The sequence below is a fragment of the Drosophila serrata genome, unplaced genomic scaffold (assembly GCF_035046125.1).
Source record: "Drosophila serrata isolate PLE 108 unplaced genomic scaffold, ASM3504612v1 contig_272, whole genome shotgun sequence".
NCBI classification, from domain to species: Eukaryota; Metazoa; Arthropoda; class Insecta; order Diptera; family Drosophilidae; genus Drosophila; species Drosophila serrata.
The window spans coordinates 11,014,587-11,035,877 of record NW_028257170.1 but is presented as its reverse complement, the minus strand read 5'-3'; the positions used below and the strand labels follow the sequence as shown (position 1 = coordinate 11,035,877).

Genomic DNA, 21,291 nt, shown 5'->3' with positions numbered 1-21,291 from the left:
GTTTTTAGTTTCATTTAACTAAAATTGCAGAAAAGACAAAGTCAAATTTCGGCTACATTTAACAGTGTGACTAAACAAACTATACCCTTTTCGGAATATATCTTTATATAAATATAAATATATCCTATTTGTAACACCTTGTTACTAGCACCCTAAATTAAATGAATATTAATACTTGCACAACATATAAATAATATATACTTTCTGTAATATATTCTGAGCTGACATCAACCAATTATAATTCAATAAATAAAATAATTTAAGGCTTTCAAGTGCACACTCAAATTATTCATGTGCTTGTGGTCCTGACAGCTTAAAACATAACTAATAGATATGCCGATAAATCCGTGTGAATTTTCATTTAAAGTTTAAATACCTTTTCGGTGGTAAATTCATTTCAGTTTTCGCCACTTAACCCCTGCCGTTTCTCGTTTATTTAGCCAACATATTTCGCACAGGTTTGCTAAAATTTTCAAAATACTACAATTTCTCTCTCTCTCTCTCTCTCTCTCTCTGTCTCTGTGGTATTAAGGCAGCCTGAAAATATGCAACAGCGTGTGCCCCATGGCAATGGAGATGCGAAAAATATTGCACATACGACCTGTCGGCCCAAGCCGACAAACATAAAATGCAACAAAATGGAGGCGGCAAATACGGCACTTGCATGGCAGCCACTCCGAGCTGAAACTGCCACCTGCTGCAACATTGTAAATTACATCCTTCGGGCTGAGACGGGAATTACAAGCTTTTTGCGCTGAATCGTGTGCCGCATGGCAAGCAGCAGACACCATCTATGCCAAGGATTCGAGTGCCGGTGCGACTTTAGCGCGAAGCCTTGGAGCGGATTGCCGATGTAGTCACCACATTCTGAGGGGCTTAGTCGGACGATCTACTCGAATAGCTTTTTGTCTGCATTCACTTTGATTTTTTATAGCCGCCCTTTCAATGCAGAGATATATTCAAGGGATTTTTATATTTATATTTATCTCATAGCACCATTCGGTCATGTTAAATGGAGCCATTATGTGTGATGTGGGTCAAAGGCCCAAACAGACCCTTCTTGCGTTTGGAAATGAAGTTCTTTACACCAAATGTTTCCGGGTTGTTAAAAGGGCAGTTTGCTAAATAAACACATTTATAACGAGCTGTTCTTATATTATCTTGCGACAAATTAATAAAACTTTATTATAGCAATAAGAAGGGGAAAAATGTACATTTCTAAATGTCTTTGATTCTATGGAATTAAATATTAATATTATTAAATATTAAGCAAAAAGATAGTATAGAGAAATAATTTCTAATTTATATATTTTTATAATGCAAATGTCGTTAGCTTATATTCATAATTAATGTGTTCATTAATCTTCGGATACATCAACTTCTCCTAAAGAGAACAAGCAGTCAACACCTACCTCGCATGAATAATGTGAAATAGTCCATAGCGTTGATGAAAAGAAGAGACATCCTAACAAATTGGTGACAATAGGACAACGGAAACGGAAACAATGGAAATGCTCGTAGCCACAGCATGTGCTAATGGCAGAACGGAACGAGATGGCGTCAAGCGGTGGAATGGGAAAAAGAGTGTCCTGGCAGCGTATTAATCAAGGTGCAGTCAATGCGAACCTCCGGAGCCCCAGGCCATGTGCGGTGGCAAAAGGAAGCCAAATTGGCAACAGACGCTTAAGGTAATAGACGTGCCAACGAAGTCGACCCTGTGGGGCACGTATCCTGCTAGTTTCTGCGGCTGAGAACGCAGCTGCCCATTTGCCTTGCTGTGCGTGTCGCTGGCACGAAGCTCGTAAATAATGTCATGGCTAAGACAAAAGCCAGGGCCAGTCAACAGTCTGCCGCTGACACTCGCAGGCGCATCGAGAACTTATTTTCAGAAAAGCTATCCCTTGCCCATTTGCTTGAGTTGACACTTTTCTCTACCGAATACCCAATGTGAAAGGGGTTACTACCTTGGTAGTAAGCTATGTAATCTGGATGATAAGTTTTTATATTAAGATAATCTAAAATATATAGGCATATATTGCTAAATTAAATGCTATATGCTTTCCTACCTTAGATTTTGTAGTAACTACAAAAATCCTAGTTGAAGGACTTTCAAAAGAAGTGATAAAGTGGGAAACAAACTCATTTTCAGGCACAAACTACATCGATAGGTATCTTATAGTCAGGACACTCTATCTTATTGTATTTATTTTTGCCTGTCTCTGCATACGTTGTCTTCCCTTTACTACCTTCATTTCGGCTCTGTGGCACGCAAGTCAATCAGCTATTAGACCCAAAACGCTTAAGCTTTCAATTTTCGTAATGGTCCCATAGTGTGTGAAATCCCAATAGGTGTCCATGGGATGCCTTTATAGCAATAGGAGAGCGGAATCATAAGATTAAGCTATTTTTAGAGGTAAGCCTAAGTTAGAAAGGTATTTTTTTGGGGAAAATAAATCATCAGCACAATAGGGCTTGAAGAATCAAAAATTAACATTTAAGATTACATCTACATTCGTATTACAAAATGTCACAACGTTAGAAGTATCTTAATGCATACAAGATAAAAAATGTCAAGGTGTATATTTATGAAACTATACTTATTTATAGGTTAAACTAGTTCCAAAAGGAGTATCCTTTTAAAGGCATTTGCCAAGTACAAAAGACCATGTAAGCCACTTGTAAGCTTCTCATGAATATTGAATTCCCCATGATTCGCTATCAATTTGCTCTTAAACGATGATTTCTTCAGCTATTCCGATTTAACTCAAACCTCTCCCCGGAGCAGGGCAATCAATGGCCAGATCCCACAAATCTGGCATGGTAATGTGCATATTTTAGCAATAAAACGCTGACTCTGCTCCGGGCACATATTCACTGTCAAAGCAATTTGCATACATCTTTTGTTGGTTGCCGGCTTTATCTTTGGGGGCCAATTTCGCGGAATACTTGATTTTCCCCAGATGGAAACCCGGGGAAATGGCAACACAGATCGCTGGCACCTTCAACCTTCTGCCCCAGCATGCAAATGTAGAAGGGTCTACTATTGTCGAGGATATTTCGTCTTGTGTTGAGTGGCATAAATCTCATATCGGCTAAGCCGAAGATACACACGTGTGGCCCCATGATGAATGCAAACTCATGCGCGAGTTATGTGTATGGGGCCCGCATAATAAGCCAGACAGCCAACAAAATGCATATACAGTGCCAGATACATTTACAGATACAGATACAGCTACAGCTACAGATGCTGCCATTCCGCATCTGAGAGGTGTGCGCACGGCATTCCTCATTTCACATGCAAGTTGCATTCATTTGAATTTCTATTTGTCCGATTCGCTTCGTTGGTGACAGATTTTTTCACCCCGCTTGCGATGTTTGTGGCACATTTCCACATTAATTCAAGATTTTTTTTTGTTGTAATGAAAAGGCATGGCCAGGTCCAGATATTTCTGAATAGAAAGGCCAGCCCTTTGAAAATACTATTTTATACAGACACTTTAGTCATACATATTATATATTATCAAAGGAAATTCATAAAACTTGAAACAAGACCGACCAAAATTAATGTTCACAGATAGCGATAGGGTTCAACATTTTTTGTGCTTTTCTATTCCTTAACCCAGTTACCACCGAAATGGGTTTGTTTATCTCGCAATGGCCCGCACTTACATTAGTCGAATCAATTTACAACTTTTCAGTCAATCACAAACCAATCAGAGTGCAAAATATGAGCGCAATCACATCAAGCCAATTGTGGGTCGTTTTAGTACACTTTAGATATCCACTGAGGGAAAAGCAATTGTGCTTTATTGCTTCAAATATAATTGAACATAAATTTGGTATTTGATGAATGTACCCACAATACTAATTTCTTTTGCTATATAAGCAATTGGTCGTATACAATTTCATTTCTTATTTATCATCTAACATATGAACCTAGAAACTAGATAGATTATTTACAATTAACTTTTGGTTAATGTTAAAATTATTTGCCACACTATTTAATATTAACCATTTTAAGTACAACTTGCTATTGCCTCACCTCATAAAAAAGGTATTGTTGTTTTAAATTTATCAAATAAGCATAGATCTCTTAATTTAATTATAATAGACCAAATTCACACTTATCTCTACTTGGCTTTAAGAGCAGCTTATACTTATATGACTTAAAGGAATCGACTTTAACATAAGCTTAAATTTGGATAAGCCAAGGGAATAAATTAAGACAATATTAAATTTTGTAAAGTTAAAAGGATTTGATATAGTTAGGAAACTCATATGTTGACCAAAATAAAAAACTCATTTAATTTAAATAATAATGCAAAATTTTATATATTTGAAATATCGAAATATTACGTATTTAAAATGTCAAATAAAAGTAAATTTTTGATAAATGCAATGGTGTTGCCGATATATTTCATTTTATTTCTTTGTGTTTTTTTGATATTTATATATTTTATATTTATTTTACTATATATATTTTTAAAATGAACAGAATGATATATCGTAACTTCAAAATATATTTCTCTATCGAATTTTTCCACCATCTCTAATTAGTTTTGCTAGTTACTCAATATAATGAAAGCAACGATAAATTTACAATGTAAAAACATTGAAAAATATATCGACCCAATTGAGTATCGATATGTTTTCAATACCACTGAAACATTGACTATATTTAACTACGTTTTTTCTCTCAGTGCTATTTCGCAGGCTCACCCGGGCGCTTTGTGGCCTGGACGGCGCCATCGAGAGGCAGCCAGGCGGCGCTCAACTGGCAGCTGAATAAACAGCATCAACAACGACTGCAGGGTGCAGGGTACTCTCACGAGGGGAGCCAGCTGGGGATGAGGGATGGCTGAATACCGTTTCATCGACACTTTTTCATTGAATTCAATTAAAAGCGAAATTGAAAATTGAAATTCAATTAAGATGCTATAAATACGCCGGAATCGGGGTGTGAGGGTGTGAACGAAGTGGCGAAGCTATGGAGAAGAGCGAAGGATACAGTAAAAGCATTCCCGGATAGAAAGGAGCTCTCACCCGGGCCACCGGGCACCCAGGCCAATGCCGATACCAGTACCAATGATGATAGATGAGCTGCTGCTGCCCTGGGAGCTAAGAGTGGATGAGAGAGATTCGGAATGGCCCTGGCATCGATCGATCCACGAAGGGGTACGGATATGTGACCGAGCCTTTTCATTTAACTAACGCTCCTATCTGTTCTTTTGGCTGACATTTAATGGGCCATCAACACGTTGCTTACGCAATTCGATGTCGGGGTATTAATGACAAATAAATTGATGCTGCAATCAATCAAAAAATGAAGCTGCCATATGTTGCCCGAGGATAATGAAGTCTGGGAGCACACAATACACTAATCAGATTGACATCATTAGTAGTAGCTCGCCGTATGGGAAGGCTTCATTTCTAAGAAATGGTTTCATCACGGGACAGAATCAATTATGTATTTCCATTTAAAACTTGAAGGTATTCCGACTAATTGGCTAGTGATTTCTACGGTCTTAAAGCTAGTCACAAGCTAGTTAGAACGAATAATTATTAATTGAACAATACAATATATAAATATACATTAAAGAAAATCTTAAAGTTAAATGGAATCTTCATTTTAGAGACAGTTTCTGCTTCAGCTAACACATTAAAGAGGGGAAACCAGCAGCAGGCAGCATTTAGCTCAGCTCAGCGAAGGATGTGCATAAAGGCCAAAGGACTCTGCATAAGTTTGGTATGGCCAAAGTTTCACAGGGAGGGACATGGTCTTTGGCAACTTTGTCCAAAGAGATGGACTTCACTGACCTTAAGCCAGGATAAAGATTCTAAAGAGTTATCCAGCTTTAAGTTGTGGGGATTTAAACGTCAAAAATGACACTTCATTGGCATTTATACACACAAAAGAGTTTTTATTTTTGATGCCATTACGCAGGAAGCTGATCAAATACAAATGTTGCTTTTGTATGTCATTGAAGACTGGGTGCGTTATAATTTCGTTCTACACCTTGTTTTTCGGATTTATTAATGCGGGCACCATTGTCGATGATGCAATTTACAAACAAAGTAAGTTGGAAAGGCTATTGTCGGATCATTTGACCATACATCGTTAAGTATTTTCGCAGCCAGTAAAACTGATAAATCGATCAAATGGTTCAATGTTTTCCATATCGCTCTGATGATCGCGGCCGCCGTAGTCCTGCTGATAGCTATTATGTCGGTGAGCAAGGAATCACTTCGTTTCGATCCCTATTGAACATTAACTTTGCAACAGAAAATTATGAAATTAGTTATCCTTTGGATAACAATGTTCGTCATCCACATGATATCCTACTACATTGTCTTCCATGCACTACCGTACGGTCGAAACCCTTACTTCCACAGCGCTCTCTCCATTTCCGTCTATGTACTGGCGATGCTGATTACCCTCGGTAAGATCGTACAATAATCTTTAGCCCTTAACACTTGCATAATTGTTTGTACTTGCAGTGATAGACTTGTACTGCATCCTCATTGTCTATTTTCATTATTATGTGACGAGAAATCCAGATGAATTCCGACCGCCTTGTGTGGACAAATAAGGCGCTTGGCAAGGAGGAGGTAGGATATGCAGAGCCTGAATTTATCTTTATTTTTAGACTCCGTGTATATATTCCCTACACCTGTTCATCAAGTAAGAAGACTGCCAGCGTGATGATAACAGCTTGGACCGTGTTAATATGGCAGACTCAATTTTCTTTATAATTTCATTAGCATCTTGATGAGAACTGAAAACGATTCCACGCGTGCCAGAGACACACACACATATCGAGCGGGAAACTCTAGGCTAATGCTGATGCTAATGAGGCCATAATATAAATTGCTTAAATTGAAATTATGCAAAAAAGTTAATACTCCCCACATCAGGCTCAAGAGGACATGGCGGCAAGGAGGGGATATAATTTCGCTTGACTTTGACTTTGGCACCAACAGTTGGCCAGGCAATATAACAAGATTTCCCGGAGACTTCCGCTGTGTAAATAAATTACGTATACGCCATGTGTTACGCAGAACATAATATTTCAACATTTCATTTGTTTCGTTTAACTATTTTTAAGCAGAGAATCTTGATCTTGAACTGGTTTTTTAATTTAAAAATGTACAAGATAGTCCATTTTGCATTAACTGTCAACGTCCCTTTATTTAAATATTTATTATACTATGATTGTGGCCAAAAAATGTTTCTTCTGTGTATCGTTGCAAATTGGATGTATCATAATTGCGCTTATTGGATTATGTTTGTCCACCACAAACATAAACTACATAATGCACCTCCTGAATAGTAAATAAAACTTATTTATTAATCAATATTTAAGCTTATTCATATCACGATTCTATTACAATTAACATTAATTCCCATTTTATTATTTTAATAGGGACTTACAATAGTGAAACCAAATATAGATTTCCAGGTGAGTATGTTACATCATAAGGTTTGTCATTAATTATAGTTTTTATAAGCATCTTAGAACAGGAAACCATATGTGGAACTATATTCAGATTATTACTTATTTTAATCTTTCTCGTATCGTTGTCCAAAAACTGCTCCAGTAATCATACATAATATTAAATTGATTGTAAACCTGTTAATGCAAAAGTTAATGCATTTTCTTATCTAGTCTTAGTTAAATTACTGAAAATGCCATAGCCTTAAAATTAACTTCTTAATATGGTGTCATGCTTTTACTTTTAATAAATGAAGTTGATAAAATTACAGTAAAGTTTCCTTACTTTTAGCTCATGTATTCCATGCATGTTTAAAAATTTTCGCGGAATTATTGTCTTTTTGCGCATCCTATATATTGATCCTAGCGGTTTTATCGGTAAGTAACTTACTATATAAAGACACTTGATTAATATAAATAAAAGAGCAACCCTTAGCAATATTTCTGTCTGTTTTGGACTACACTGGTCTTTCAAGTCCTTCAGCCTGTATACCTTATCTCATATAGTATTATATCATCTGCAATGGGTAAAAATTTAATAATAAATGTGAGCTTGTGGCATAATATTACATATTGGGCGTACATAGTTATTCGGCTGAGTAAATTTATATTATCAATAGATGGCATATTTATTATTAATACTTTTGTTTTTAGCCATGACCTCGTATTTTACATTTATAACCTGTTCGTATTATCGACAACTGAGGAAGGAAGAAACTGAAAATATAGCTTAATGGTTTGGTTTGTAAGTTATCCTTTATTTAGTTGAATGTAAACTTGAAAAGTGTAGAAGTTTACTGAAACCTTATAGCATTGGATTTGTCGTCAGTAAGTGAAATAAAGGAACTTAATGTATTTGAAAAAGTTTTGCTGGTGTCTAAGCTTACGCGTCGGTTGTATGATTATATCCTTTTTGAAACTGGTTCTTGGCTTCATACACATGGTGGAATTCTTTCGTAAGCTTAAATCAACAAAGGTCAGATATATAATTCTTATTCTTATTCAATTCAGGACTGAAGGAGTATAATAATGTGGAGGTTTGGCTGAACCTTTTATGGGGAATACTACATTTTATTTCCTCTCTTTGCTTGTCCTGCTCAGTGCTTACAGTAAGCTTATGCTTTTTTTATATAAAAGTATAATTTATTTATAATAAATTAACGATCAATAGACAAACCTTATTCCAATTTTTCTTTACTCACTTATCGAGGCATCCTACATGATATATGTGATAATTTATGCCTCAGTGTCCTACGCCTTGAAGACAAATGTATATGCAAACCTGGGCCTAGAGTATGAAATTTTATTCTGGATTTATATAATCTTCGTTTGCGGTAAGACAAATGAATTCTTTAAAGTTCAACGACAGCGCTGATTTATTTCTTTTAATAGGATCGACAGTCTATTTTCTTTTCACGGCCATTTCGTTTTATTTACGCAAGAGGAAACAACGTAATAATCGAGAATCATAATTGAAAATAAAAAATTAAATAAATAACAATTATCAAAAAAGTAATTTAACGATGGATTTAAAGTAGAATGTGTGTACTTTATTTAATCGAAGCTAGATGCAAGAAATTCTACTAAGAGAACCTAAAAAAGAACCAAAAAAAACCTTAAGGCATCGTTGGTTTTTCAACATCAAAATCTTTTGTCTTCGATGTTCTTCTGATGACATGTACAACAAGTAGTCAAATGGACCACAGGTTGCTTTCACCAATATGCAAAATAAAATGTAGCTTACTTTTGTCCTACCTTCGGGCATTGTCCTTTAAATATATGTATTTTTATCAGTCACTTTTTGATGTTCACATTGTCAGCCAAAGAGAAATGTTTGTCGAATCATTAAATAGATACATATATTTTCCCTCTAATTGGAAATGTCCTTAGTTAGTTATAATATTCAATGCATTTTTCCCAAGCAAAGGACACTATATTTCAAACTGTGACTTTTTTGTCATGATCAAATTGATGCCAATTATAGAGAACAAAATTTGGGGAAAGTTGGAAAACTAGTTTCGTTAATTCCGTGAATGATGTTATATATAAAAGTATTACAAAACCATATTGCATTATGAATTCAGAATATTCCAATTTCTCAAAAGTCCTATTTTACATCTCAGTAGGATCTGCAATATCATTTGATTCCAAATGCTTTTAAGAAAAAAATTCTAAAATGTGTAAATTTATGCTACTTGTATTTATTACTTTGGTGCACAAAAGTAGACAACATCCCGAAGATTGTAAGTACTCAATGCCACTAGTCACTGAAGAATTGCCGGACATTTGTTTTGCATGTGACAGCGTCACCAGGCTTAAACCGATGTGGAGATTGCTCCAGTTCGAAGATCCCTCATACATTTACATCTACTGGCCACCGTTGTCACGAAGAGGATGTAAATGCGCTTCAGAAGAACTTTACTCAGCCAACTAATAAGTTTCCGCAATGCATGCCCCGTATGTACCAAATGAAGTGTAAGCCAGCCGTGTGTAGTTATTAGGCTGTCCCCCATTTTGACCGTTTAATAACAGATCCTATAGCGCGGTTTTGCTGCTTCTGGTCGCCGCAACTGGGATGCCAGATACTTATTGGTGAAAAGCATTACGAAAAGTTTGGAGTTACCTGTGTCGCCTGCCACCAATACTGTAGAGCAGCAAAAAGTGGAGTGCAGCGTACGAATTACGGAAATCTGGCTACTATACTTTTGGCTCTGCTCCTCTTGGCTCTCTTGAAAATGTTAATTCCCCTCAATAAGCTACGTTATTATGATGAGTTTGGACTTCATGCTGAAGCTTAAACCATGGATTGCTTTCAGCTTGGGCATAAAGTTTAAACTACTTCATCGATAACTTTGCTAAGTACAAATTCTCTTTAGATTTGGCTCTTTGACTTTTGGACTTTAGCCGCGTTGCGCGAACACAAATTAATCAAAAGTGTATAGTAAAATAACTGTTCTGTCGTCATTATTACGATTATGATTATGAAAGGCGCGCGAGTGGGGTAAATTTAATTAAAACAACAAACGCGCCACGCTGGAAACGGGGAGAGCCTGATGCTATCGTGACAAGCCCAAATTAAGTAGCGCTCGGGGTTACATCAGCCGGCCAGAGGGGGAAGGAGTGAGCTGGGCCGGATAAGGACGGGTCTGCGTCCGGGACTGGGACTGGGACTGGCACTGACTCGGGAACTAGGGCTGGGCAGACTGGCAATTCAATTTAAAGACCAAACCAAGGCAACCACCTAAAATGGCCCTGAGCTGGCTGAAGGATGAATAGAAAGCAAGCTCGAGGCTCGTATAATAGACTAGCAGTGTCAAACATTAAGAATACAGTATTACTTCAGTATCTAAAAATTGTTACATTATTTAATTCTCTACGAAAGTATAAAACATACATTCTACGAGTTAACAACTAGCAAGTGATCAAGGTTCCAAAGCATACAAAAAGTTTGCAATAGCATGAGATTTCCCCGAAATAACTTATATTGCCTTCGTTTTTATGAAAGTTTAAGCTAAGCAACCTTGACTGTGGAAACTTCTTTTTGTGAAACTAATTTGATTTCAATAAGCTTTTCCAATTCATAGAGGAATTCAAGGCATTTTCACACTCACCCGTGGTTCCATTCTCATGTTCGCTTAAATCCGCCAAGGAAGCGGATAATGCCTCCGCCATCTTAGCCGCCGATGATGTCATCGTCCTGGGCTGCGTTGCATTTCCGTCGACTTTGACAATCAGATTCGTTGCATTTGCGGCGTTTCCGTTTTCCGTTCTCGCAGTTTCCGCATTGTGCTCTACCATGGCGAACGGCGGCGGCGGAAAGCCGGAAGCGGGCACTCCTCACAGCCGCCAGCTGCGCGTTTCGATTGCCTCGCCCTGTACCGGGCACCGCTCCGGGATGCTCCTCCTCGCCCTCGAACCTGGTGCACTTGTTGCTCCTTCCTTCCGTGCGGAAATTGGCACAGAGAGCGAGAGAGTTACTGAAGCGAAATGGAAAGGAAGTGAAAGGAGTAATGGTTTAGTTCGAAAGCTCTACATCAGCCAAATGAATACTGTTTTTTCTTTAAATACATAGAAATTATTATTGAATAATAAAAAATAAAGTTTCTACTTTCTAGTGTTTCTTAGTATGCCATTCGATTTATCTCATTTTCTTACATATCCAAAGGGAAATTCAAGATGAAAACAGCAGCTACACGTGATAGCTTCGAACTTGTTGTTCATCTTGTTTGATGTTGTTAAATGTTGTTTCTGGTCACAGCATTTTCCTAACGCACTTCGTTTGCTGTTTTCTGTACCCAGAAAATGTATGTATTTCTGTATGTAAATACACTGGCCTTCGCTGGCTTGAAAGTGTCTATGCAGCAATTAGAAAAGTTTTCAGCCCAACATACTTCAGAGCACAACAGAAGTTACTTTTGGCCAAGATGCTGGCGATAACTATACTCTATAAAGTTTATTGTGTTCCATTAGTGTTGGCGAAATAGTATCTGTCCGACTTCATTAAAAACTAAAATCTTAATTTGAAAAGTATTTAATGTAATATATAAGGTTAAAAAAATATAAATAAATGACATATAAGCTTGTGGGAAAATATATTTATATTAGATCAAAGTTTCTTTTTTTATTGTCAAGTTTCGTACATAAGAGCAATAAAGGTAGGTACTTTTTTATATATGTGTATTTTAACAAAAACCAAAGCCGTTATTTGATCAAAAAAACTTTCAAAATATATCCTTTGAGAATATCTTCTACTTCTAACACTTGTTTCACATAAGCAGAATCCATATATTGGGAGATTTATATAATGGTTTCAGTTGTTCAACTTGTTAAACTTGTTCATCTAAAGTAGATAAAAACATTCAAGCATTCCAAAGATTTAAAATCAAGTTATGTTACAGTTTAAGAGTTTTAATTGACTTAAAACAATGGTAAGTCAACATTATACAAATACAAATTATAGCTTCTCATAAAATAATATACATTCTTTTGTTGTACTATTTCTCTTTGTTTCTTGTTTTCTTAATGTTTAAAAAGTATCATTCCATGAGGTACTATTTCTCGTTGTTTCTGGTTTTCTTAATGTTTAAAAAGTATCATTCCATGAGGGAAACCGTAGAAACATTGTCATTTGCCTTAGCAATTGTAATTATTTTGTTTAGAAAGCATATTTACGAGTCTTTCAGAGCTTTGCGTCAGTGTCTAAATGTCAGTATGTCGAGCGAACTCGGCTAAAGTTCTCGCATATCCTTAAGGCATGCGACATGCGAGATGCGACTCTCCCCACCCAGTTGTCCTTTCCCCCCTTCTCCCACCGAGTGACTGGGCCAAGAGACAAAGTTTTTTCTGCCTTTGTCAAGCCACCAAAGTAACTACACTTTGGCGCCACCGTTGTTCATTCAAGTTGGCAAAAGTTTCTGCTACCCACAATTGCTCAACATTTTCGCTTCGCTGTTCACGGCTGCATCTTTTGGCCAAGTTAAATTGTGTCAGTTTAATTTGGAGTGGAGCACACAAAATAAAATAAAGTCGGGATGAAAGCAGTCCTGCGTAGAAATCAACAGAAACAATAAAGAAATTCGTTTGCTTGCTACATGTTTTTTACCCATTAAAAACTACTAACGAATGTAGAAGAATGTAGAATGTAGAAAATATACAAAATATTAAAGTATAATAAATAAATAATAATAAAACATAGTTAAGTAAAATGGGACATATATAATATAGTTATAGTGGACCTAAAACATCTCTGGAAATGTAGTTAAACAGTAAGTAAACTTCAATTTTTTTAAGCTAAAATTAAAAAATATAGTAAAATATTCCTCTTTCTACATTACACTTTAAAAATATGTAGAATTAAATCAAAATAAACGCATCAAAATAAGTTTATAAAGGCCTCCCTGCATCCTCCCAGTTATTAGTTTATATTCATTCAATTTGGCCTTGCTCAAAGACCTTAGATGGAACACATAATGGGTGCTACTGATAAGCTCCAAGTCCAACTCAAATTCATTGTCATTTTCACCGCAGCAGTGTCGCCTTTGTTGTGGCCACTTGTGGATTTTTCGCATTTTTAAACAAGCAGCCAGCGAAAGGCGACCACGCGTTTGACCCGCAAAGCCCACACACATATAATATGTTGGGGAACAAGAGCACTCGCTGAAACTACTCATAAATAAATATACGGGGATCCATTGTTCAGCCGCATTTAGTTGGACTCTTTCTCTCTTTTCAAAATTGTTTTGTTTGGCTTTGCTCGCCGGTCCGTGTTTTCGCTTTTTGTTTTCCTTTCTTTAAGGGGGTTTGTTTACGCTCCGCCATTGCCAAGAGGGGTGCTTCAGCTTAGTGCAGCGGCGTGGCGGTAGGGGGGGGCGGTGGAAAAATAAAGCGAAATGGAAATAAATAAACAAAGCGTTTTGCAGGTTGCTTAAATTCATATAAAGATTAGGTTCAAGTTTGTTTATGATTTTCGCAAATATTCGATTGCATTATTTTGAATTTTACCAACTGGGTTAATACACTTTTCAACTGGAAAACACTATAGTATGATTATAGCATGTAGTTTTAATTGCTTAAATATTAAAAAATATTGCTGGTTTAAGGTATCTTTAGATAGTATTAATATAAACATTAAGTTTCTAAGACTCCAACAAAAAATGAATTCAATATTCAGATATTTATAATTTTTAAGTTGTTTCGGTAAATTGCAGTGCTAGAAACACTTTTCACAGGTATCTCAAATTAAAATAAACACAAAGTTCCAGTTTGTTTACGAATTTTTGAGCAAACTCAATAACACATTTATTTATTTGGACTACAAATACGAGAAATCTGATAACTTTCATTTAGAATTTCGTGCATAGAACCTGAGTAACTCCCAAAAATGTAAATACCAAACTCCTTCCACAAGTCCTTGGTATTGTGCCTCCAAATTCCTTGGGCATCTTATAAGTTATTTGTACAGTTTTCTATGAGCCATAAATATGCCGGTGTAATGTGCATTTCCTTGAATATCCGGCTTTGCAATACTTTTATAGCTACCCGGCCAACGTGGCGGATGAGCAATCTCATTCGCGCTTGCTAATATTTCTGGAGAATGCACTGAAAGCGAGGGCGTAGCTATCTCGTCGGCCAATTATCATAATTTTTGCATTTAACTTATTATCATAATTATCGTCTTTTGAGCTAGTGGGGCAATAGCATGCTTGACGGAGGAGGAGGAGGAGGAGGACCGAAGCCTCATAAATTTTCCGCCTTATTTTGTTTTTATTTAAGCATTTCGATTGCCGCGTTTATTGCAATTTTAAAGGTGTGCACTCATAAAATGTCTCTCCGTAGTACATATAGAAACGTGTGTGAATATTTTCAATTTTGCAAATGTGACGTCGTCTGTTTGCTAGCCACGAGCATTTATCAGCCCGAAAATTCCCCATATTCCCGTTTGCTGCCCCCAGCAATACATCTTTCTTTCTTTTAATAAACATTTATATACAATAATATTTGCCCAAAGAACCTTGCGTTTTTGCAGCTATGAGGCTCCAAGTGTTCTGTGTTTGTTGTTTGAAATTGATTAAAGTAGCCCCCAAGCATCAATCCAGAATAACGACGCTTGTTCCCCAAACAAATATACACATGGAGAAAAGGCTATTAGTCTCTAGCTCAAATTTCTCTGCCCGGCTTTTGTAAATGGCTTCCAAATCTATAAAGTTTTCGAGTAGTTTTTTTCATACAATATTACAATATTTCACAAAAGGTTTAATAAGTATTCTGTTTTATATTTGTGTCTAAAAGAAAAGGAACTCTAACCTGTCTATGTTTCATCTCACATACAACTATTCATAATTGATTTATATATTTAAATTAAAATAAATTAAGCACAGTTTTAACTTTCATTCTTACAGACCAAATACACATAGCTCTATTTTGCTGTAGCGAACAATTTGATTGAATAATCATTTGTGAACAAGTGGGTTTCCCTGAGTGTATCTGTGTATCTGCTCGCACGTATGTGTGTCTGTTTTTTGTATCTTTGACTTTGATCGCGCATGATTAATGATTACGCCTGTGTTTATTGCCTTCGCCACTCCAAGGGGTTGTGGGTGGAAACGCTTTGGGGGGAGGCGGGAAAAGTTTTCTTTTCGCCGCTTTCGGGGATTGCGATGCCCAGCGTGTCTCTCATATTTCAACTTGAGCACCTCAGCCCGACGGGATGCTGGGTGTTTGTCATTATTTATATATAATGGGACAAACTTTACGGGAAATATACTTCATACTGAAGATGAAAAAATTAAGGGTTGTGTAAACAGAAAAGCGATTGTGTTCCGTAACATGACTTTAAACTTTGCCTCTATTGAAATATTATATATTTTTTACCAAGATCATCTAATTTATTTCAATTAAAACTGCATTCAATTTCAATTATTATATTCACTAATACATGTTTGTTACCCACCATCCTTGAATATCATTCACACTCATCTGTTTTATGTTTGTTTTCGACCTCGGGTCATCTACAATTTTTCCCTGGTGAAACTTTTATTGGAACGGCCATAAAGGCGAACATCTGCTTTTGAGTAAAGCTAACCACTAAAAAGAATATGCCATCTTGAAACTCAGCAATTTTAAATACTCTGTATATATATCATACAAGCGTTAAACGTTTTACATAAAACTTTGTTGCATTTATTTATTCCTTAAAGTCATCTCTTAAGTTAAACCCTTTTAGAAGGAAAATCAAAGCTCAGTAGTAAGCTAGAAAATTGCATTATATTTTTGTGCATGGCCTGGAAAATGGCAGCCCAAATAACAAGCTAAAAATTAAATTAATGTTTTAGAAAAGCCATCGAGAGAGGAACAAAAGTGTGAATTTAAAACTTGAAAGTCGGTGGGAAACTTTTTTTAATTGAATGCCCAAAAACGTCGGCAAAGAGATTTCGGTTTCAATGCAATTAGACTGAGTGCTGGCCCTTGCATCCCTTGCATCATTCGCAAGTGCCCAGCCGCAACGGCATCGAGTATACGCAGTGTTGGACCACAACAGGTCAGGACTACTCAATAGCAAGCTAATTTTTGTTTTCTAAGCTTAAATTGCTCCCAAAAAAAGAAAAAACAAATGGACAAGGAGGTTCTCGGTTATATGTACGTACATATGTATATAAATTTCGGTTGCTCTTGGCCCATGAATGCTGATTCATTAGCCAAACCTTCTCGACCGCTACCAGAGAGCCATTTAAATGCGAATTAGGGTAACCGCCCTTTTGGTGGGTGGTTGGTGTATGTAGTCTTAGTTTGTGTGTGTAAGGAGTGTGTGGGGTGTGTGTGCTGTGGGTGTGGGGTGTGGCTGTTGTGGTTCGGGTTTGGTTCTTGCGGATCCGAGCCCCTAGTTCTGTGGTCTCGCCTTGGCACGTCCCAGCTTGCCTTGGATTGCAATTGGTGGGTGGATGCGTGACTCTTGCCGTTTTGCTTGATGGTGTTTAATTTGATTTGGCACAGAATGCATAAACTACTTATAGGGAAAACATCAATTAGGGTCTGGCATGTAGTTGAGCTAATTAAGAGGCGTACCGAAAGGATGTGAAAGGAAATATGCTGTGGAAATTGCAACAAGATGTTTATTACTGTATAATTAAGTTAAAATATTAATAATATTTAAGGTTCTTTATCTCGAAATATGGTCCATAAGTCTGAATGTTCAATTCAATTTATTATAACTAGTAATAACCATTAATGTAAGTTCGAAAATCCAACTAAGGAGAATAATCCATCAGATGCAAAAATGTTTTAATATCATGTTTCATTAATATAGTTCTTCAATTTCTGGCTTATTCAGTTTATGGCTTTATTAAGTGGCATTTATTTTCCAATTAATTAATGCTTCAAGAGTAATTAATCGAAGCTTATGTCACTCATTAAGCGTCAAGTAGTTGGCATTTTGGAACCAATTTGAACCGGCTTGTCCAGTTTATACCGTTTTCAGTGGCAGATAGTCCACGGCACATTCTCAACTCATCTCGCTCGTCGTCATAAGCAAAAAGACCTTGAGAGGACAATTTAATCAAATGTCTCTCCAGCACCCGCTAATCCATTGGAAGCTGCATTCCATTCACCGGGATGATCGCATTAAGATAAGCTTTAATTGCTCATTTATGGATCCGAGAGATACGTTTGAAATATGTGCTAAGCGATTTTATTAGCTACCGCCGCGGCCGGCCATAAAAGCCATCGGACATCAAAAGTCTAAAAATAAGCGTGGCCAAAAAATGCGAATAATCGAGGAAACGACGGGCCAGCGGCTGCCAAAGCCGAAACAACAGGTAATTAAGAGCAAAAATAAACAATGGCAAAAGATGGGGATTTGCAAAGCCCTGAGAGAATGTAGAACGATTTTCGGATTCAGATTTGAGTGCTATGCAATTTGGATTCCGAAATACTTCTGTGTCAAAATGAAATATTTGTGCAATGTGCAAAGACAAACCTGATTTGCCATAAAATTAAATTTCGCGCCCATTTGGCGGCGACCAGTGGAGTGGCCCAGCCCAAAGATTTGTGCAAATGCTCTCGACCATACATATAGTATGAACAAAAATCAATTTTTGGCTTCTACGGGCCCCCTGCGTTATGGCCAAATAAATCAATTTCTGCCAAGATCTGCGGAGACACGTTGCGCGATCATTTGACATTCTAAAGTCGGACAAGTGTGAAGGGAAATGCCTACAAATCTGTGTGTAAGAACTTTCGACAAATTCGCTGCACTTAAATTATTGATTGCAATAACTGACAAGTGTGTAGGCAATATATTTCAACAGAAATACATTGGCCCGAGCTGCGAATTGTTTACGTCAACAAGTTCACGCCCCTCGCCAGCAAACTTGAAAACAGTTAAGTGCATTGATTTAAAAAGAACCAAACTATCTAATTATAATTTATATATCTATATAGGTTTATGTAGATTTATTATGTTAGGAATACAGATTTAGAACAAAGCCACGTATCTTTATATATTATTTATTTCTACCTTGAAAATTACATTGATTTTTAACGAAACTCAATTATCTAACATTATATTTCATATAATTGTATATTGCCTTATATGTTTTTCAATTATTTATTTCTGGTAAATAAAATTTGTACCCGCTATATCTTAATATGTTTGCACACCCAACGAATATATGATTTAAGCCCATAAAGCTTCTTAAGAAAATACAAATATTTTTTCCATTTCCTGTTTACAACCAAATAAATGAACCCATTTCTGTGGAGTTTCCAACACAATGGAAAATTTATTTGTTCAATTTTCCACTGATGCTAACCATTCAATAAATAAAAGCGGTTTATTACATGAAAAAAGTAAACACATTGTTGAGGATTTGTCTTAAAAAAGAGGAGCCTTTACTGAGAACTTTTCAATTGAGAAAACTACAGTCAGATAAATAATCTCTCTCAGTGTCATTAAGAAAAAGTTTAGACATTTGTGATGTTATCTTCACCATTCAATTAAATGCTTTCCTACTGCAATTTAAAAACACTTTCTCACATTATTTTTCAACTGAACAGACACTATCTCGATTAGGTGGAATTACGCTTTATTAAAATGCAACATGAATTGTCTTTGTAATACAAATTTTTGATTTCATGTCGGTGGGGTTAAAAATAAATCCCCTGAGAGTTTTGTTTTAATAAATCCCTCTAGTTTCTTTTATGTGTTACAGTTTGGCTTTTCATGTTTTCCTTGTTTTGTTTTTATTTTGATACGCTTTACTCTAGTTCCCTGTCATTACACATTTTTATTATACATTTTGTTGTGTCTTTTTTTTGTTACACAGAGAGAAATGCAAGTTTTAAATGGATTTTAAGAGTTATTAAGAAAACTAGCAATTAAATTTATTCAAATTGTATGAAGGAATTGTAATAATAATAAACTTCAATAGAATTTAACTATAATAAATATAATAATTTAATAGGGGTTTAATAATCAAAAAATAATATGTATATTGTTAATCATTAAAAAATACTAAAGTTTGTTGGTAAAATAGGGCTAAAGTTATGGAAATAAAATATTTTTCTAGATAAATGTCTGATATATCATTTTCTTTCGAACTTTTTTCTATGTGTAACATAGGTTTGGGAATTTGGCTGCTATTGCTTTGATTGTTGTTGTTGTTTGATTAGGCGTCTAGGTTGACACATGGGGGGCACATACACACACTCACACACACACACACGCGGAGAGACGGACACGTAGACAGACAGATCAACCGACTGACGGAAAGGCCCTCATAGATAGACACCCATACTCACACAAAGCACGAGAGATGGACGCCGCACCGGCACATTTGTATGTGTTGGAAATTTAACACAAATGTGCAAATTTAATTAAATTCAAACGAGAAATAAATATAAATACACTTCGTTCACATACATATTTTGGTATCTGTATATACGGATAATACTATATAGTAGAGGAGATCTTGTGAAAATAAGAAACTATGTGATGTGACCTAAGGAAAAGCAACAAATGCCCCAATACACACATAACGCATTGCACTTGTGTGTGTAAATAAAAACGCAATTTTCACAAATTTTTTTAAACTTGACAAAAGTCACAAAGGAAATGGTGCGAAACATACACAAACACACACAAAAATAAACACTGCACAGCAATTGTGAAAAACCATTGGGTTAAAAGCTATACATTTTTGTTATATTAAAAAATTCCACAACGAATAACTTATTTTTTTGCCAATTAATAATTTTATTATGTTCAAGCTTGTTTAGTTTTGTTAACCAGTGTCGACATAGGTTGAAAATGTTGAATTTGTAAATGCTTTAAATTAGCCAAAACCTCGAAACGAATGTAGAATATTCTCAGCTTTGAATTGATTCAAAAATTGTAAGGCAATGGGGCGAAAGATATAAGATATTCTATTTTTGCTATCTAATGCTAATGACTCACTGAATATATAGAAATATTTAATTTTTAATAAATGTTAGCCTGCCTCATGGCCCAAACCTTTGTGACAACTCAAATACTTTATTGCATTTAAGGTGCTGCTGGCCATAATTTCATACTGCCATTCGATTAGAAAAGATAAAACAAATTTGGCAGAAATTTAAAATACAATTTGTCTCATTGGACTTAGTGCCGGCTTCAATAAAGTATTTTATCGGCGCTATCGCCATTTGATAATGTCGAGAACCCCGAAAATATCGCCGCCCCGGTCGCTTCTTCAATTCGTTATCGAAGGTAGCAGCATATGCCAAGTGGCTTGATTTGGTTTTATTTTTACCTTTTCATATGTTTCATATTTATATACGAAGCATGTCATTTTTTATAGAATCTTAACTCGGTGGTTCTCGGCCATAAAGATAAAATAGAAACTGGACAAAAAGAAAAAATAAATAAGCAACGCTGAGTGGGGGCGTTAATTTATTAATGCAGAGCCGTGAGCCAAAACAAAATCTGCGAGAACACTTTTATAACTTGATTTATTTAGAGCCAAGCGAATTGGGTGAGTTGGTGTATGTTGTTAAGAGTGTGGTTAAGATTTAAAAATAGTTCGAAATTATGAAACATAAACAGAAGGACATTGGCTAAGGTCATTGTTGATACTATTATGCGGCAGCATAAATTGAATTTGTAACATTCTGGCATTCACTTTTACGAATTACGAATTCTTTGAATCAGTCCATGGACCTACATAGATCGTGCATTATTGGGCCCAAAATGTATTAAAAGATATGCAACTAAAAATACTAATAATGCCAAAGTCAACAGACACACTCACACACTTTAGATAATAAA

The 21,291-nt window shown here is 36.0% G+C and overlaps 4 protein-coding genes and 1 long non-coding RNA gene across 9 annotated transcripts in view; 3 read left to right on the top strand and 2 right to left on the bottom strand.

Moving 5' to 3' along the window:
• Window positions 1-21,291, bottom strand: part of Ac76E (adenylate cyclase type 2 Ac76E) — a 40,836-nt gene that overhangs the window by 18,335 nt on the left and 1,210 nt on the right. For 3 of the 4 annotated variants that reach the window (XR_015271917.1, XM_020960197.2, XM_020960199.2), the window contains exon 2: window positions 11,105-11,470. Coding sequence is in view for 3 of the 4 variants with exons in the window: in XM_020960197.2 (XP_020815856.2) it covers window positions 11,105-11,291 (187 nt within the window). In the remaining variant the exon portion in view is untranslated. Of the gene's footprint in view, window positions 1-11,104; window positions 11,471-11,884; window positions 11,980-21,291 lie in introns of those variants that run through there. The other variant, XM_086833765.1, reaches the window with a different exon arrangement.
• On the top strand, window positions 5,869-7,113 carry LOC110189924 (uncharacterized). Of its 2 annotated transcripts, XM_020960202.2 has the most exons (5): window positions 5,869-6,075; window positions 6,135-6,229; window positions 6,284-6,440; window positions 6,499-6,609; window positions 6,684-7,113. In XM_020960202.2, the coding sequence occupies exons 1-4, from the start codon at window positions 5,931-5,933 to the stop codon at window positions 6,588-6,590; spliced, it is 489 nt and encodes a 162-aa protein (XP_020815861.1). In that variant the 5' UTR covers window positions 5,869-5,930; the 3' UTR covers window positions 6,591-6,609; window positions 6,684-7,113. The 2 variants fall into 2 exon arrangements, with proteins under 2 accessions (XP_020815861.1, XP_020815860.1); XM_020960201.2 differs by having other exon boundaries at window positions 6,499-7,113.
• Window positions 7,206-8,238, top strand: LOC110189925 (uncharacterized). Its single transcript, XM_020960203.2, has 5 exons — window positions 7,206-7,330; window positions 7,425-7,460; window positions 7,786-7,871; window positions 7,930-8,092; window positions 8,148-8,238. The coding sequence occupies exons 1-5, from the start codon at window positions 7,210-7,212 to the stop codon at window positions 8,225-8,227; spliced, it is 486 nt and encodes a 161-aa protein (XP_020815862.2). The 5' UTR covers window positions 7,206-7,209; the 3' UTR covers window positions 8,228-8,238.
• On the top strand, window positions 8,311-9,143 carry LOC110190015 (uncharacterized). The gene is made up of 4 exons (XM_020960313.2): window positions 8,311-8,449; window positions 8,505-8,602; window positions 8,665-8,827; window positions 8,886-9,143. The coding sequence occupies exons 1-4, from the start codon at window positions 8,344-8,346 to the stop codon at window positions 8,963-8,965; spliced, it is 447 nt and encodes a 148-aa protein (XP_020815972.2). The 5' UTR covers window positions 8,311-8,343; the 3' UTR covers window positions 8,966-9,143.
• LOC147643565 (uncharacterized) lies at window positions 9,634-10,304 on the bottom strand. The gene is made up of 2 exons (XR_015271919.1): window positions 10,117-10,304; window positions 9,634-10,063 (listed from the first exon to the last, which is right to left on the bottom strand). It is a non-coding gene; the product is annotated as an uncharacterized LOC147643565 (long non-coding RNA).

Excerpts from the sequence above, each read along its gene's own strand:
- LOC110189924 (XM_020960202.2), top strand. The coding sequence starts at position 5,931 with ATGCCATTACGCAGGAAGCTGATCAAATACAAATGTTGCTTTTGTATG. Across the intron at positions 6,076-6,134 it reads TGATGCAATTTACAAACAAA|CCAGTAAAACTGATAAATCG; the intron begins GTAAGTTGGAAA and ends GTATTTTCGCAG. Across the intron at positions 6,230-6,283 it reads TGCTGATAGCTATTATGTCG|AAAATTATGAAATTAGTTAT; the intron begins GTGAGCAAGGAA and ends ACTTTGCAACAG.
- LOC110189925 (XM_020960203.2), top strand. The coding sequence starts at position 7,210 with ATGATTGTGGCCAAAAAATGTTTCTTCTGTGTATCGTTGCAAATTGGA. Across the intron at positions 7,331-7,424 it reads CATAATGCACCTCCTGAATA|GGACTTACAATAGTGAAACC; the intron begins GTAAATAAAACT and ends TTATTTTAATAG. Across the intron at positions 8,093-8,147 it reads GTACATAGTTATTCGGCTGA|CCATGACCTCGTATTTTACA; the intron begins GTAAATTTATAT and ends TTTTGTTTTTAG.
- LOC110190015 (XM_020960313.2), top strand. The coding sequence starts at position 8,344 with ATGTATTTGAAAAAGTTTTGCTGGTGTCTAAGCTTACGCGTCGGTTGT. Across the intron at positions 8,450-8,504 it reads ACACATGGTGGAATTCTTTC|GACTGAAGGAGTATAATAAT; the intron begins GTAAGCTTAAAT and ends TATTCAATTCAG. Across the intron at positions 8,603-8,664 it reads TGTCCTGCTCAGTGCTTACA|ACAAACCTTATTCCAATTTT; the intron begins GTAAGCTTATGC and ends AACGATCAATAG.